The 17,357-nt window shown below is 33.1% G+C and overlaps 1 protein-coding gene across 10 annotated transcripts in view; it reads left to right on the forward strand.

The window, feature by feature from the left end:
• The first annotated feature begins 6,970 nt into the window (after positions 1 to 6,970).
• Positions 6,971 to 17,357, forward strand: part of LOC143255259 (uncharacterized) — a 71,170-nt gene continuing 60,783 nt past the window's right edge. For 4 of the 10 annotated variants that reach the window (XM_076510654.1, XM_076510657.1, XM_076510656.1 and 1 more), the window contains exon 1: positions 6,992 to 7,474. In XM_076510654.1, the coding sequence (XP_076366769.1) occupies positions 7,154 to 7,474 (321 nt within the window). In that variant the 5' untranslated portion in view covers positions 6,992 to 7,153. Of the gene's footprint in view, positions 7,475 to 17,357 lie in introns of all 10 variants that reach the window. The other 6 variants (XM_076510660.1, XM_076510661.1, XM_076510658.1 and 3 more) reach the window with 6 other exon arrangements.

Genomic DNA, 17,357 nt, shown 5'->3' on the forward strand with positions numbered 1-17,357 from the left:
CTGTTGCTTGTTTTCGATAAATTTCAACAATATATCAACATCATATAGCCCATTTGTTTTAAAATAATATGTTAAAAAAAGGCGAGCATATAAACAAATGTCCATTACACAGTTAGTCACCACAGTAGTAGCCACAGCTTTAAATAATTGTCTATTTCCATTAAAAATCCATACAGGTTTGTTTGACAATTTATTCTTATCTTTTCTGTTGTTACAATACAGTTTACGATAATCTATTATGAGAAAAGGGCCATCATAAGCTCTTAATGGATAAAACTTACAGAAATACAATCTAGCTAAATGATTAATTGTCTATCTTTTTTGAATTGCATTTTCCATGAGTATACGCTGATACAGGCTTTGAACATTTTACACTCTTCATTATAATACGATGCAGTCATATTCAAACAACGAAAAAACTTAAACGATTCTAGTCGCATAGTGCAAAAATACAACAAGCGCGAATTCACAACAACTGAGCAACGCAATGTATGATTTGTATATAGTTACATAAATAAACCTGTGATAAACTATTGCTTCTAAATGTAACTAAATTTAACACTCATGTTGCACTTAAACAGAAATGTATATCAAACAATAAGAACCTCTTCAAAAAGTATTTACAATATTTTTATACTAAATACCAGGGCTCTTTTCAATTCATTATAAAATCTATACATATAGTCTACACCAATATTTGCAGCCCCTTTCATGGCTTCAATGTAGAGCCGATAGTTTTGGAGATACAACATCTACCCCATGATTTTCGCATTGTCGATTTTGCATCTCCATGTGTATGCAAATGGCTGATGGTCCATCTGGATGACGAACTTCTTCCTGTAGAGATAGTTCTTGAATTTTTCATAGTTTTAGAGTTGAATTCAGCCACGAGTCTCAACGTTTTTATGTTTATGCAGATGCAATTTAAGCCATTCCTGTTCTTCACGATTACAATTGAACAGTAAGCTGAATTCGAAGACTCAATTACTTCAGCTTTTAGCATTTCTTCGACTCGTGCTTGACCATGTCTATCATCACTTAGGGCATCTGGTAAGACTTCACCTTGACTGGATCCCTGGTCCTCGTCTCAACCTTGTATTGCACTAGGTCCGTCTTGCTTGGTTTATCTGTAAAATTCCCTGCATACTGGAATAGTAGATCTTGTAGCTTTTTTTCCTCTGCTTGCCAGTCAGTTCACTGACGTTGAAGATTTGTACATCTCATCTTAACCAAGGGGGTTTAGGCTTCGTAGGTCTTCATCTTCCATTGCCAAGCCAATGTCTTCTAGTCCTGCTTCTAAGACAACCACATCTGCAATGTTCATTTGTAAATAAATAAACCTTGTAAATAAATAAATTTTAAAGCTATATAGACTTAGTAGGGATTTGGCTTTAATAAATTGCTTTTATACGTTTATAGTGTGATGGCGACGTTTCGATCTCTATGTTAAAGTCATCTTATTTTACTCGAAAAAGGCTCTATTATAGAGACAGAAACACTGTCCTATTCTAAAGCAGGCAGGAGCTGTCTTCTTTCCTTTCAAAGTAATTTTTTCAACATTTTGGCTCGGTATATCTTATAATCTATTATGTTAACAGCGTCCCACACTTCAAAAGGTCACTTTCATTTCAGGGCAAATTTATTGTTGTTTGGGAGAGCAGAACCAAGACCTCCTGTCCGACCTTAAAATGTCAATCCCTGGCCTTGTTATAAAAGTGCTTCTGATTTTCTTGAGAAGTATACAAACTCTCTCAAGAAAGTTGACGGGTCTCCTCCAGTCATTTTCTGAAATCTAACATGTACTAGTATATTTTTCTCACTTCTGATTCTTCTTCTCTTTACACAGCTTTTCAATATCTGCATTGGACCTCATACTGTTCTTCCATACGGTAACTCAAAGGGTAAAAAACTTGTACTTTCTTGTGGGACTTCTCAGTAAACAAATAGTACTGCCTTCAGATACCTGTTCTAGTTACGTGGTGTCTCTTGGTAAACCTTCTTTAGTATGGTCTTTGAGACTCTATTGACTCCCTAACTAAGTCCATTACATCTGGGATTGTGTGGGATGATAATGAGCTGACTAATGCTTATGAGGTAAATTTTCACTCGAGACTCCTTTTGGAAAGGCTACTCTGCACATTTAGAAAAGCTTCTGTTGCTCTATCAATCTATATCTTTTGCAATACTATAGCTTCTGGGTAACGTGACACCTAGTCGACTACTGTCAGCACATACTGATTGCTTTCGTCAAACACAGACATTTGTGGTCTGATCAAATATTCAGTTACGCTGCTGAATTGTTCTTCTATGAAAAATATTTTGCTCAGTAGCATCTTAACTACCTTCCCTCTAGGTTTTATCCTTTGGCAGATATCACGTGACTTTCAGAATTTGGTTACATCTCCAATTACTCTTGACCAGTAGAAGTTGTTAGTGATTCTGTCTACTGTCTTCTTTAATTCTAGGTGTTTCCAAACATTCAACTTCTGTACCAACTTTATCCCTTTAATCCAGTATTCTGTTTGTATTATGATCTGTTTACATTCGGAGTAGAATTTCTTTGATAGATCTAGTTCAGCACCCCTTCTAGTCCTCTGTTTTGTAAGTTCTTGGTCTTGGGCTTCTTTCAGTTCCTATAGACCTATATTGAGGATATTGCCATTTGAGACATGCAGAGGCTTGCTGTTTTGCGTGCTCTTCTTCTTTTGAGCTCTTGTGGTAACTTCATGTATCTCATTAATCTTATTTCTGTATAGTTCATCCACACTTCTTCTGTCTAGTATATTGTCAATCACCAAGTCATAGGCAGGTGCTTTAAACATACCCCTTATTGCACAGTGGTATGTCTTCAGACTGACACTGCTAAAAATCGGGTTTCAATACTCGTGGGGAGCACAGCACAGATAGCCTTTTGCGTACCTTTGTGATTAATAACAAACAACTACAATATCTTTCAACACATGATCTCAAGTTCTCACACATAGTGGTTTCCACTTTTCTTCCTGCTGTGAGATATTTTTTTCACTGTCCTATTAATTAGCACACACAGATGTTCCTTGTGTGTTATCTAGCCATCAGATATTAAAATGGTTCTCATTGCTGCACTGCTGCACCAGGTGTCTTGTAGGACTTTCACTTTATTGCTCCTAAACATATTCTTCAGCTACTGGCATGTTGTGGTTTGCTGACACCTCCCAATGTCTATCACATACTTTGACCACCACTCATTGGCACTGTTGGGCCATTTGCTAACTTGAGCTGACCACCAATGGTGCACTATTTATTCATGTAGATGACACTTCTTGTGATAAAATTGATGAGCTGTCTCTATTATGTTTCTTCTGCTAGTGGTACCCATGGTGACAGTTTTTTTCTTATTTCTTGCCAGTACCATCTTTATAGGTACCTGTAGCTGCTTTATATTGAGATTTCTGTAGTTACTTGTTGGTGACACTCACAATTTGCCCATTGTTTACAAAAAGCATAACATCTCTTCTCTATTTTGACCATTAATTTCTTATCACCTTCGGTGGCATCATGCATCTTCTCAGTCACTCGTGGTTTTCTTTATCCGATTATTCTTGGACTTGCCAGTTCTACTCACCTCACAGTCTTACATATATTATTCTGCCTGCTTGGTCATTTTTGTCCAAATTTTCTGCTCTCTCTTTTAAGAACAGTGAAGCTCATGATAAAGAACTGTTAATAGACCTGCCAGTCCTACAAAACTATCTTTACACTTAGCCATGCCAGTTAATTTTGTGAAGCATTACTATAGATGTGTCATAAACTAAAACACAGTTTCTCCAGCATCAGGTTTAATTTTACTTAACTTCTATCAAAATCTTCTCCTGTAAGTTCAAATAATTTCAGCTAATTTTAACTTGTCGTAGTCCTTAACATCTTCTGATAACATACCACATGTAATTGAAGGGCTGGGATGGACTATCTAGTTGTCTTTGTCCAAGTTCTGACTTTAGGAAAATCTTTCATTTCTTTCTAGAAAAGTATCATTATTGTCTTTCTGCTCATTAAGTTTTGGCAGTTTGGGCCAACTGTCACTACTCCACTGTCATTTTTGACTCATTCATCTTTCTGTTGATTGAGTTCGAAATCTCAATTCGTACTCTTATTCTCTCTTTTCTTCTTTCTCAATTTATATTAATATTTTCTCTTCTGATTTACTCTATTAACTTTCTTGTTTTTCTAGGCCTTGCTGTTATTTAACAAACTTTCACACACTGCTATCTTTTGAGCCCAGGTTGCTTACCCTTCATTATCCCTTATCAAATTCGGGCGATATTGTGATATATAACATGGTTGTTACCCCTACAATATTTTCGCCATCATTACAGCTGCGCTCACGTCTTTTTCTATCACCATTTACCATTGTATAATCCTGGCTGGCTCACCAATGTTAAGTTTATACATATATATATATATGGATGGATAGGATTCTTTACAGTGGGTCCCCCGCTAGTATTCGGTAAGTCTACGGATTTACGATGCTAAAATCAGGGGTTCGATTTCCATCGGTTAGCTCAGCAGATTGCCCGATGTGGCTTTGTTTTAAGAAAAAAAACCATACAAACACATTTTACAGTGGATGTTTGTAACTTGTTGGCAATAAATCTCAACAAAGACCACACAGTCCACTTGTTTCAAAGTAATATATTAAAACAATTCAAAGGTATACTCAAGTGGTCATTCGACAATTAATCTCAACAATGTTATCCAAAGCTTTAAGTAATTGTCTTTTTTTTGTCAAAAGTCCACACAGGTTAAAAAGATAATTAATGATATAATTTTTTTCTACTCTATTGTTCAGCACAACATGTGATAATTTCACTCAAAAACAGTCAAATACATCCTTGACGTAAAAATACTCAGCACCTAGTTACACCAATGAATTTTGTGTAAATATTTCGCAGGCTTAATAAAAATGTGTATCAACTCTTCGTCACTGTGCAGTTTTCATTTTAATGTTATTGGATTTTTAAAGTTTAAATTTAGAGAGAGCCTCGTTGACCTGAAAAAAGAGGACTAGAAGAGATTTAGTATGATTCATACCAATAATAGTGAGAGACTATTTCACAAATGGGGATAAATTATTGTTGGTCTAGGTAGACATTGTTAAGAGTCGTTCTGTTTTGATAGTAGTATCACCAAGTTCTTCAACAGAAGATATTGTCGTTGTAGATGTGGCCTATTTTTATATATTTTGTGACATTAACATTGCTATAAAGACCATAATCATACAGCGAGGTCAATCGTATAAAGCAATTTACCATTTTCTAAAAATAAATATCCTCTCAATTTTTCATATAGAATGATCAAAACTGACGTTGGTAGCACATGTATTCTGGAAGAGATATTTGTTTTGAATTTGGCGCAAAGCTACACGCGAGCTACCCGTCCCTAATTTTACACTGTAAGACTGAATGGAAGGCGGCTAGTTAACCTACTGTCAACTCAAGGGCTACTCTTTTCCCAATGAATAATGGGATTGACCGTAAAATTATAACGTTCCCCACGGATGAAGGGCAAGAATGCTTGGTGTTACGGGGATTCGAACCTGCAATCCTCAGATTACGATTCGAGCGCCCGAGGCCAGTGATAGATAGCTTGTGTTTTACATTTAATGGATAATTTTATCATACAGTCTTATTTATATTTCAAACTAATGCAGATCTTGATGTACTGAAACGATTTGCCTTTTTCAAAATAAATAAAATATTTATACACTGTTTAAGTATAAGATCTGACCACAAACTCCATTTCCACAGTCGAAATTTTCTCTTCCATTTGTTCACTTATTTCTAAGTCCTTTGGTTTTTGGAATTTCGCACAAAGCCACTCGAGGGCTATCTGTGCTAGCCGTCCCTAATTTAGCAGTGTAAGACTAGAGGGAAGGCAGCTAGTCATCACCACCCACCGCCAACTCTTGGGCTACTCTTGTACCAACGAATAGTGGGATTGACCGTCACATTATAACGCCCCCACGGCTGGGAGGGCGAGCATGTTTTGGCACGACGCGGGCGCGAACTCGCGACCCTCGCATTACGAGTCGCACGACTTACGCGGTAGGCCATGCCAGGCCGAGTCCTTTGGTGGAAGAGTGGTAAGTCTATGAAGTTATAACGCAAAAATCTCGAGTTCGATTCCCTATAGTAAACATAGCAGATAGTCCGATATGCAGAAGCGTCATTAGGCGCTGGTACATATGGACACATGCCCCCAAACCCTAGTTGGTGTTTTGAAAAATTAGATTAGTTAGTTTGTTTGTTTTTGAATTTCGCGTAAAACTACACGAGGCCTATTTGCGTTAGCCGTCCCTAATTTAGCATTGCAAGACTAGAGAGAAGGCAGCTAGTCATCACCGCCAACTCGTTGTCTACTCTTTTACCAATGAATAGTGGGATTGACCTTAACATTATAACGTTCTCACGGCTGAAAGGACGAGCATGTTTTGTGTGACGGGGAATCGAACCCGCGACTCTCAGATTACGAGTCAAGTACACTGACCATCTGGCCAAAAAATTAGAAGAGAAAACTATGATCGTTATCACATTGAAACTCCGAAAGCATGGCCAAGCGTGTTAAGGCGTGTGACTCGTAATCTGAGGGTAGCGGGTTCGCATCCCCGTAGCGCCAAACATGCTCGCTCTTTCAGTCGTGGGGGCGTTATAATGTGACGGTCAATCCCACTATTCGTTGGTAAAAGAGTAGCCCAAGAGTTGGCGGTGGGTGGTGATGACTAGCTGCCTTCCCTCTAGTCTTACACTGCTAAATTAGGGACGGCGAGCACAGATTGCCCTCGAGTAGCTTTGTGCGAAATTCAAAACAAACAAACAAACAAGAAACGCCGAAAATTCCTGCGTATATTTTCCCGGACACCAAATATTTTTAGCACCTAACGACATCTCTGCCAATTTGACATTGCTCTGAAACGAGCAAACTTGGTTTTCCACATGACAGAAAAATGTCAGGTAAGGATGGGCAATGACGTAAAGAATGTGACATGCGCATTGATAGCTACTTGTTTGACATGTTTACTGTGTTGATAATAATAGTGTAACGTTGCTACTAATGTTTACGAGATAGATGGACAACTCGTTATAATTTTATGTGAGTCAAAATCAAAAATAGAGAAATGGACGATCGAGATCAGAATAGGCGTGCAACAAACAGAAGAAGAAATGAAAATATGGATCCTAACGGTGCGAATACTATGATTTGTAATTGTACTTCATATTGCTACTTTACCTTGGCCATCGTTTTGTTTACGGTGGGTTCCGTTATTACAATACTGGCCCTAGATGATAGTGATAATATGTTTTCGAGTTTAGGACACATGTGGCTTGTTGGCCCTATTTTTATTAGCTCAGGATTAATGGTTGCCGTGAAAACAATTATCTATCTTCGTAGGGAAACCATGCTTACATTTTTAGCAAGGCAGCGTTCATTCCTTCGGGTAAGTGACTGTCACTACAATGTCACATAACAATGTTATTAATACTTGTGGAACTTGAGGACTAACAGTAAGATGATCAAAATCTAAAGTTAAATCTTTTCTCTTAGTATATATTAATTCGTTTTAGTTTTAAAAGATTTCTTATGGAATATGCAACAGAAAGTTGTAGCTGTTTGACTTAACTGTTTAATGGTTTGTAGCTTAACCATCACAGTGCCAAGATACTTTCTTCAGATGTGCCTTTGTTCTCTTCTGTATTAACTTTTCCTTGCAACTTTGATACACTTCATGTATTACCTTGCAATGATTATAGTTAAGGGTCATTTCCCAAATATTTTGCTAGATTACTAGTTGATTCAAGTTATTCTGTAATGTCTCATCAACTGAGAAATGTGCAAGAGCTTATTATCATCAGCACACTTTTATAGCTTATCATTAATGTACGTGAGAAAAATAAAGGTCCAAATACTGACCCCTGAGGCAAAGTTTGAGCCTTTTTTTAATGTTAGTATTAAATGAAAGTGACCAACCCTGTATTGTTGAAATAATGTTTACTGTTATTTCAAATATTTGTGAAATGTCATTGTCAAATCTGTCATAGACTGTACCAAATCAGAGATCAGGGTGATGTTCATTTGGAGAAGAAAAATATTTTGTCAGTTGTATAGTTTAAAAATTGTATGTGCATAACCTCAGTAATCTCATAAATATATGTCTTGAAGTGTTTTTATTATTATTCCTGTGTATTGTGTTTGATGTTTTGCTAGTTTAATTTGAACTGTTGTGAAAGTAGCAATATTAATGCATCATGAAAAGTTTACTCTAACATCAGATTTATAATACTATATTCAATGGCACTTTGTAAAATTTCAGAGCATGCACATTTTGACTTTACCCAACACACACTCTTGCGTACATAGTTAATAACAACGATTTACATCCTCTTAACCAGTTAGCTGTTCTATTTCCAACTCCAGTCATTGTTCTTTTCTTAGTTAATCTTTTTCCTGGGACTTTATCAAACCTTTTTAGTTTAAATATAATATTAAGTACAAAAGTAAACACCCTTGTCATCATCCATCCAACAGATAGCATAACAGCATAGTAAAGCATAGAACTTTATCAAAACCTTTAAGAAAATCTCAAATACAAGAGTACACATTCTTTCCGTCATCCATCTAACTAGTAATGAAGTACTAAAGTAAAGTTTTCCTTTGGCAAAACCATGTTTATTTTGTGTTATAATACCATATTCCATTAAATGGTTTTACAAAGCTTTATTTTGCAAAGTAGACTTAAATTTTTTTTTCTCGGAACTGAAGTTTAATTTGCTTATAATTTCTTGGGCATTTCTCATAACCCAATTTAAAAATTGGAGTAATATTAGCAATTATCTAATTCTCAGGCATTTAGCTACCTAACATTACCAATAACATATACTTGATGAGAGAACCCCCAACTGTGTAAATTTCTTGATGGTTACTCTCTTAGGATTCCAATCTCTATTTTAACATAGTGCCTTAACATACTAAAAATAATAATTTATCATTATCATCCAGCTGTTTCTTGTAAACCTTTTATCTTGTCAGGTTTAAATATAAACAGAGTATGATAAAAAATAAGCTCATTTGTTACTACTTTAGTGTTAAAAGGAACCAAATGCATGATTTCAGTGCTTTAGTTGAAATGGAAGAGTATGAAATAGTAGGAACTATTGAACATAGTTAGATTTGGAGAATATTTTTAATAGTTTATGTTGAAATTTCAAGTTATAAAGTACTTAATAATGACAGACTTTTTAAGAGACAGTGGATTGAGTCTATATAAAAAATAAACTTCAGTCTTTGGGGTTGAAGAAGTTAAGAATAATAGTAAAGAGGTTACATCTATATGAATTACAATCGGGGGTTTCAGAGAAGGAGTTTTTCATTGTCATTTGTTATACACTTCATGATTATACAACTCAGGTCAAAGAGGTATTGTGACATTGGGAAATACTAATCGGAATACTGGTGCAGTAATTCTGCAAGTCTTTAATTTTACATACATTAATTAGGATAGTATATAGTAAAACAGTAATGCACAGAGGTGAATTCTGATTGTAACTTATCTTTATAAGATAATCCTTTCATCCACAGAATCATTCTAATAGCTAAGGTACTTCATATTTTATAGAAATGTTCCTTACTGTAGAGGAAGCTCTAAAAAATAGCAGACAGAAGGTCTGAACCTGGAAACAAAGATGTAAATGTAGTTGTAGGTTGTAATATTCTTTTGGAAAATGTAAGTATTATTTCAACAGTTTTAAACCCTGGAGTTCTTGTTTTGGTGTATTTTAGGCAGTTTAGTTGGGATTGGAGTTTATTGCTACATGTACATCTAAGTTTAAAGTTATGACATTAATATTAGTACTAGATCATTAGGTAATTTTGTTTCTTTATATTTAGGTTACTGCTACTAGTATTGGTTTTGTAGGGTAATAAAGATATTAAGTAATAGATTGAGATAAGTAGTTTTCACTAGTGTTAGCTATGGTATTTCATTGATAATTAGTGGCTTAAACATTGATTGGCTTCTTAGCTGAGGAACATGCCATATGGTGTAATTGGAAACTGACAAGCAGTTGTGGAATGTGCCACATGGTGTAATTGGAAACTGACAAGCAATTGCAGAGCATGTCATATGGTGTGCTTTAAATATCTGTCAAGCAATAGCCTGCAGAATGCACCCAATTGATTTCTGCACTGTCATTTTCAATAAACAAAAAAATCTGCACTTTAGGGGTTAATACAGGATTTGGTGTTAAGTTTATATACAGTTTAATACTAGTTAATTTACAGTTTGACTTAGTAAGTGCAATCTGACTTAAATTGTTATTCTGATATTGTATTTCTCTCTGCTCAAAGATTAGCTATTCCCATTTGCTATTGCCCTCTATATATGGACTTTATTTTACACGTCACAAGACTTCTGCAACCTCCTATAGAAGTCAAATACTTCCAATGTGTGTCTATCATACAAATTATCATGCATAACTTCTTCACCAATAGGAACATTGTACTCTTATGTGACACGTGACTCCCTCTGTGTGCCTCTACTAAACTACCACTTCATAATTGGCAGTGCTTGCATTCAAACCTCTTTCTTTTTAGTCTTGATTAGTGCTTTAGATTGACTTAGTTATTGGTTAAGAGTAGTGTAAGTGTTAAGCACTCACAAGTTACAAGTAGTGGGTTTAATTTGGGAATGTAGGGCTGATGTATATTTAAGAAAAGTAAAGTTGTACAACTTGTAAGTAGAGTTTGTAGGTTAGAGGAGAAACTAGAGGCTGCTCTAAAGAGACTATAAATAAATAGAAGAGGAAATGGCAACAGAACTGAAAGAGAAAATTAAGCTATAATGAGCATGTTCTGTCAAGTAACAGATTTCAGCCTTTAGTTTCTGCAGATGTTGAACTTCAGGAAGGATGAATAACAAAAGGGGCTGATAGGGATAGGAATGAAAATGTGTGATTATTATTATAGGGGATTATTTAGCATGTCTTGTGGATATGGTTGTCTGTAGGGAGGATAATAGGGGGAAAAGAATGACATTATTCTATCAATGACAGGGGTAAAGGGTATATGTAGCAGAGCAAGTGATATAGTAAATAGTGCTAGCAGTGATGCACACTTTGTAGTGCTTGCAGGCACTAGTAATTAAGGGAGGTTAGGTCAGAGGAGCTTATTTTCAAGTACCAGACAATAATAAAGGCATTCAAAGAAAAGGGCCATAATAGCTCAATTCTGTCAGAGATACTATAAAGACATAACTGTGGAAATGGATGAAATTATAATTTATCAGTAGGGTTCAATAGTAGACAAACAGGTTGACTGGTTGGATTTGAATGTTCAGTTCAATGGGAAAAAGGAACTATTTGGAATAGATGGTTTATACTTGAATAGGGTAAATATTGGCTTGTTTGTAAGGGCTATTAACTCAACTGTAAGAGCAACTTAGATTATACAGTGGAGATGGCCAGAATAATGAAGAAAAATTAAGATGTAGAGAGGTGTATAGTCTGGGAATAAGTTACAATAGTAGTCTAAATTATGTCACTAAATTGGTAATAACTAAAATCTGGCTAAATGTAGGCAGTTGTGATGACAGGAATTTCTGAAATGAAAGATTATATGATATTTAATGGGAATAAGAGTTCTGATAAAATGGAGAAAAGTGGCTTTATACATAAATGTGAGTCACAGCCTGTTCAACTTGATATCAAAGCTAATGTTAAATCTGTTTGGGTTTCTGTAAGTGGTAGTTACAGGAGAAAACTTTTAGTTGGAGTTTTTTTTTATGGATCATTAGATGAAACTGATGAAAAGTAATGAGAAACACTGAAGTGAGACAAATAATTCAACATTTAATGAGGTTATAATTATGCAAAATTTTAATTTTATGCAAATGTTGGAGCCAAATCATGAGGGAGACAGGTTTAAAAACTGTCCAGGATGTTTTTCTTCAACAATTGGTTAGGGATATTGTTAAGAACAACACTATTTTAATTATGTTATTAACTTATAATAAAAAAGTAGTTAATAGAGTAGAGATTGGTAACATTTGGGTTCAAGTGATTATTGCTAAATCAGAACTGACATTTTACTACATATGGAGTTATGAGATTTTAGTTCCAGATTTCAAAAAAGTAAATTTCAAAGATTTAATACAGTAATTGTCTTTGAGAATTGGGTAACTGAACTGGAAATTTTGATCAAATATATAAAATTTTAAAAACTAAAAATATTCAAGGTAGGAATGTTCTTTGTAGACAAAAAAAGATGGCTTCAACAAAAAAAATCCAGGTTGGCTGATAAAGGGTATAAAGAATAATATTAAACAAAAACATCAGAAATATAAAAAATATAAATTGATTCTGAGATGGGAGGATGATAGAAGACAAAGAGAGCTGGCAAAATGGAAAATTAGGAAATAAAAAATGTATGAAAAAGGATTGACTTAAAATTTAAAAATTAATTGTAAAGAGTATTTCAAATACATTAAAGATAAGCATGATATTTGGATGGAATTGGGGTTTGTGACAGGTGATAAAGGAAGCCAAATATCTGATCATTATCAGATGAATGGATTATGAAATTCTACTTTTTTGCTCAGTTTTTACTGACAGAATATTATGAAATATTTTCCTTCCAGAACAGTTGCTATAAATGTGAACAAAATTACCACATTAATTCTTACCTTGGTGAGAAAAAAAACCTGTATAAAGTTTAAATATTATAAAACTCCTGGACCATATAACATCTAACCAATGTCTTTGAAAGTGATTAAGGATTGGGTGTATGAGCCAACTACTACTATTTTTATGAGTTTGTGAATAGTGGGCAGGTGCTAATGTTTACTAATGTCAGTCCTTTTTTCAAGAAATGATAATAGTTGTTTTAATAATTATAGGCCTGTAAGTTTATACATCAATGATGGGTTGGAAGGGTTTTTGAAAGTTTGCTTAGACATTTTAGAGTCATTTAACAAAAATTTAAAATTTTGTTGGATAATCATTATCAGCATAGTTTCTTTAAGGGAAATTTATTCTCATTAATCTTTTGATATTTTGTAAAGAGTAGATGAGTGTACAGGTATGAATTTGGTATTTCTAACTTTTCAGAAAGTATTTAATAAGATACCATGTAAAAGGTGTGTTAAAAGCTCTGCAGGTATGAAGGACAGGTTGTCTCATAAAATAAAAAACTGGCTAGATAGAAGAAAGTAGAAGATTGTTATAAATGGAATTCAGTCAAACTGTATTATGCTACAAATGGGATGCCTCAAGGTTCAGTGTTAGGTCCATTGTAATTTTTATTATTTGCACTCATAGCACCTCATAGCAAGTGGATGAATGAATGTTCAATATATTTTTCAAATTTGTTGATGACATGGAAATTTTAGGTCTTGCTGGTTGTGAGGAGGATGTGACTGCTTTATAAAAGGATTTGGATTACTTGGTGAGATGAGCAAATAAATGACAGATTACTTTTAAGTATATTAAATGCAAAGTATTGTATGTGGAATATCAAAATTTCAATTATGAATATAATTTGGATGTGAATAATCTTAATGGTGTTGATACATCATCTTTTCTCCCCTCTTTCTTTTTTGTACTTAATGGTGAAAGTGATAAAAATAGGAGACAAATTTTTCATAGATAGGCATCATCTTCAACTAAGTATAGTGAGGTATTTGCAATTGATTTAAAGGAGTTTAAGGAAATGATTTATAAATATTTCAATGTTAGGGACTGGCTTTGAGTGTTTTATTTATTTCAGTATAGCCAGTTGGACTCTGTAGATTCCTCATTGTTTAAAATGCAGCTGTTTGTTTCATTTAAGAAGAGATCACAGTTTGCTCTATATTTTGCACAAGTTCCATCATGTTTTTCAATCTTTTGTTTATTCCAATGTTAGACTTAAAAATGTGAAAGCTATCAAGTAACAACAGAAATGTTCTTTGCTTAACACACATTCAGGAAACAACCATACTTGTTGCCTTCTTCTAAATCTATTCCAGTGAGTTATAAAAGTCTTTATTATTTAATTGTTTTATTTCAACTCACAAAATTCTCTAAATTTAAAACAATCTTAGGAGATCCTCATTAAAAGTAATAAAAAGCACAAATGGTTAAAAAATACATCAAATTTCATGTTCCAGTTAAATGGGAAAAAAATTCACAATAAACAGACAAATTACCATTTAAAATGAAATTGGTTTTCAAGACCAAAGATATGTAAAATTCTTATCTACTTTAAAATTGTTTGACTTAACATATTTAATATTCATATTTTAAATGCTGTCTTATAAACTGTGATGATAAAGATAATTGAATGTATCCTCCTGATACATACTACTCAAAACATTTTTAGATCAGTTTTCAAGATTAATATAACAAATAATAAGTGAATAGAAAGTAAATTATAGTTGAGCATTTATTTTTTTTAGATGTTTTCAAATATAAACTACACTCATTATTCTTAGCATGTATTCATAAAGCTCAGAAGCTGTTATCATTTTATACTTAATATTATCTATTGAAACAATTTCAGAGGATAACTGCTAGGATGAAACATGACTCTCTAAGTACTACACTTATCAAGCCATCTCTGGAATTTCTCCAATCTTGTTGCATTGTCCATTTTTTAAAGCAACCTATTACTAAAACTGACCTTGTTTGAAAAATTAAATTTACAACCATCTATGAAAAGACTGCAGCAAAAACCTAAAATTTAACACTTCAAAACAGTAGACTCTGGAATAGACAAATGGACATTAAGAAAAAGGAAGCCTTTTTAATTAATAAGTTAAAAATAAAATTGTGCACATTTCAAATGGTTTTTACTCTGCTTAATCTTAAATGCATGTCTCCTAGTCCTACCATTAAATATCTGAAGTAATGTGACTGGAGTTTTTTTAATAGACATATTGTGGTTTTATTGAGTTGTAAGCTTGTGAACAATTTTCTTAAATTTTGTTCACCAAATAAAATCATCAAATCAGATATGTTTACACTTTGGTGACAAGGGTAAGCATTTGTAAAATATTGTGATGTTTTAAATATTTATTGAATATCATTTTTATTTATCCTATTAAAACAACACACATCAATAAATTAGACTGCCCAATTAGTTACTTAATTATCTGTAGTTGTAATCATGATATATTTTAAATTAAAACATTATTACCTTTGTGAGAGCAAAACATGTTTTCATTATTTATAAATGTATTTGATTAATAGATAAATGTGAGGTTCCTGTATATTTAAAAAACAAACAATGGTGATCTCATAGGGTATTTAATATATATTAGTAATTCATTTGACAAACAGGATATGCTTATAAAACATTTTGGAAATTCTTTTTAAGATGAAAATATATTTTTCACAAATATATAGCTGTTTTACCTCTAAAATGATCAATCACATGAACTCAAGAATAATAAGAAAATTAGTTTAAAAAGCAAAACAGCATAAAATAAAATGGGAAAGTTAATACCACATTACAAAAATGTGATGGTTGTAAAAGTTAAGATGGTAAGCATGAGTTCTCTTATTGATTGTATTTGGTGTAGGGAGTGTGGTGTACCAGTAGATTAATTAAATAAATGTAATCAGTTAATTAACCTGTTGATTAACTGATTAGCAAATATTACTTAACCTTTGGAATGATTTGCTCTCAGATGTGGTGTATACATATACATTTAATTTAAGAGAGTTGTAGGGTGGATTTGATAAGTATTTGAATGATAAAGATTGGATTTGAGTGTTTTAATTTTATATTTTGACATTATAGATGGAATGACCTAAATAAGCCAATAGGTTTTTGTTTGTAAATTATTTGTGCATTTATGTATGTATAAATATGTATATGTTCCCCGCTGGGACAGCGGTAGGTCTGTAGATTTACAACACTAAAATCAGAGATTTGATTCCATTTGGTGGACACAGCAAATAGCCTTATGTGGCTTGGCAATAAGGAAACACACAAACAAACACATATATATATACATATAAGTAATTATGTATTTATAATTCCTAAAGACTTGTAACATACACACAGAAATGTTTATGTTAAAATAAATAAAATTAATCTAAAATGGAAGAACCAAATGGCCTGAAAAAGTTTCATCTTTCTGTAACATGGATTGATGTTTGTGTCAAAATGCACTTTGAATACTCAAAACATTTCTTTTGATGTTAAACACTATATGCAACACATTGTATATTTAAATAATTATACCAATAACAGAATTTGGATAATAGTATTAATTTGGGTACTTGAATCTAGTGCTTGTGCTCTTTTGGTGCTGTGATTTTTGAAAAGTGAAAATGTGATGTTTTACCCGTATTCAACTTTGAAAAACCATAAAACTAACCTTCAAAGAGATGTAATTAGAGCTTGGTAATTTAACTGATGTAATTATCTATGAGCAGTAATTATATCAATTAATGAATGAAAATAACAATTAAACCTGTTAATCATAATTAGTGTTTCTGATTGTTAATGTTTAGATTATTTTAACAACAGAACTATTTAAATGACCTGTGTTTCAAATTACAATGATTGGCACAAATATAATCAACCAATTAAAATCAGTATTTCCAGTAATTAAATAATCAAAATTACAATGAAATCAATAGTTATGAAATTGACAATGAATTAACTTTATGGATTCCAGTTATTTTTATCTTTTATTCTTTCAGCTTTTCAAGTAATTGTTTTATTGCTATCATATTTGTGTGTTTTAGTTGTCAGTGTAATTTAGATTATTAGTGTAAGTAAAGACATGCATATCTAAACCAAAAAAAATATTTGTTGCTTTATATAAATATCTGTAATCGGTTATCTGTGATCTGCCTAAGTATACCCTTATAAGCTTTTTCTTTTACATTTGTTCAACTTTTTTGGTGATTCAGGGGTTGGGCTCTATGATTTGAGGGCAAAGCAGTTAAGGTTGTTTTGGGTAAGTGAGGATGAAGTATAAATTTACACATCTAAATGAAAACACAGCTTATTTTTGTGATGTTTCAAGCAACTACTCATCATCAGATAGTGAATTATCTGGTAGCACATGCCACATTTTTCATTTTTATTTTGTGAATTTTGACTATTAGGACAGAAAAGAGACAGCTACATTTACTAACAACTTTTTTTTGACATTTCTTGTAAATGTCATGGATTAATGAACAGCATATTAACCAATAAATTAATGTAATTGACTTATGTGGTTTCTGATTAGTTGGTTATGATGCGACTACTAATTAGTTAGCTCTAGATGCTTCCATCTTAAGACTAGATTTAAAATTTTCTTTTCTGATGCAGTACATTACTTCCTCTAC

This window comes from Tachypleus tridentatus, chromosome 7 (genome assembly GCF_004210375.1).
Source record: "Tachypleus tridentatus isolate NWPU-2018 chromosome 7, ASM421037v1, whole genome shotgun sequence".
Taxonomy (NCBI): domain Eukaryota; kingdom Metazoa; phylum Arthropoda; class Merostomata; order Xiphosura; family Limulidae; genus Tachypleus; species Tachypleus tridentatus.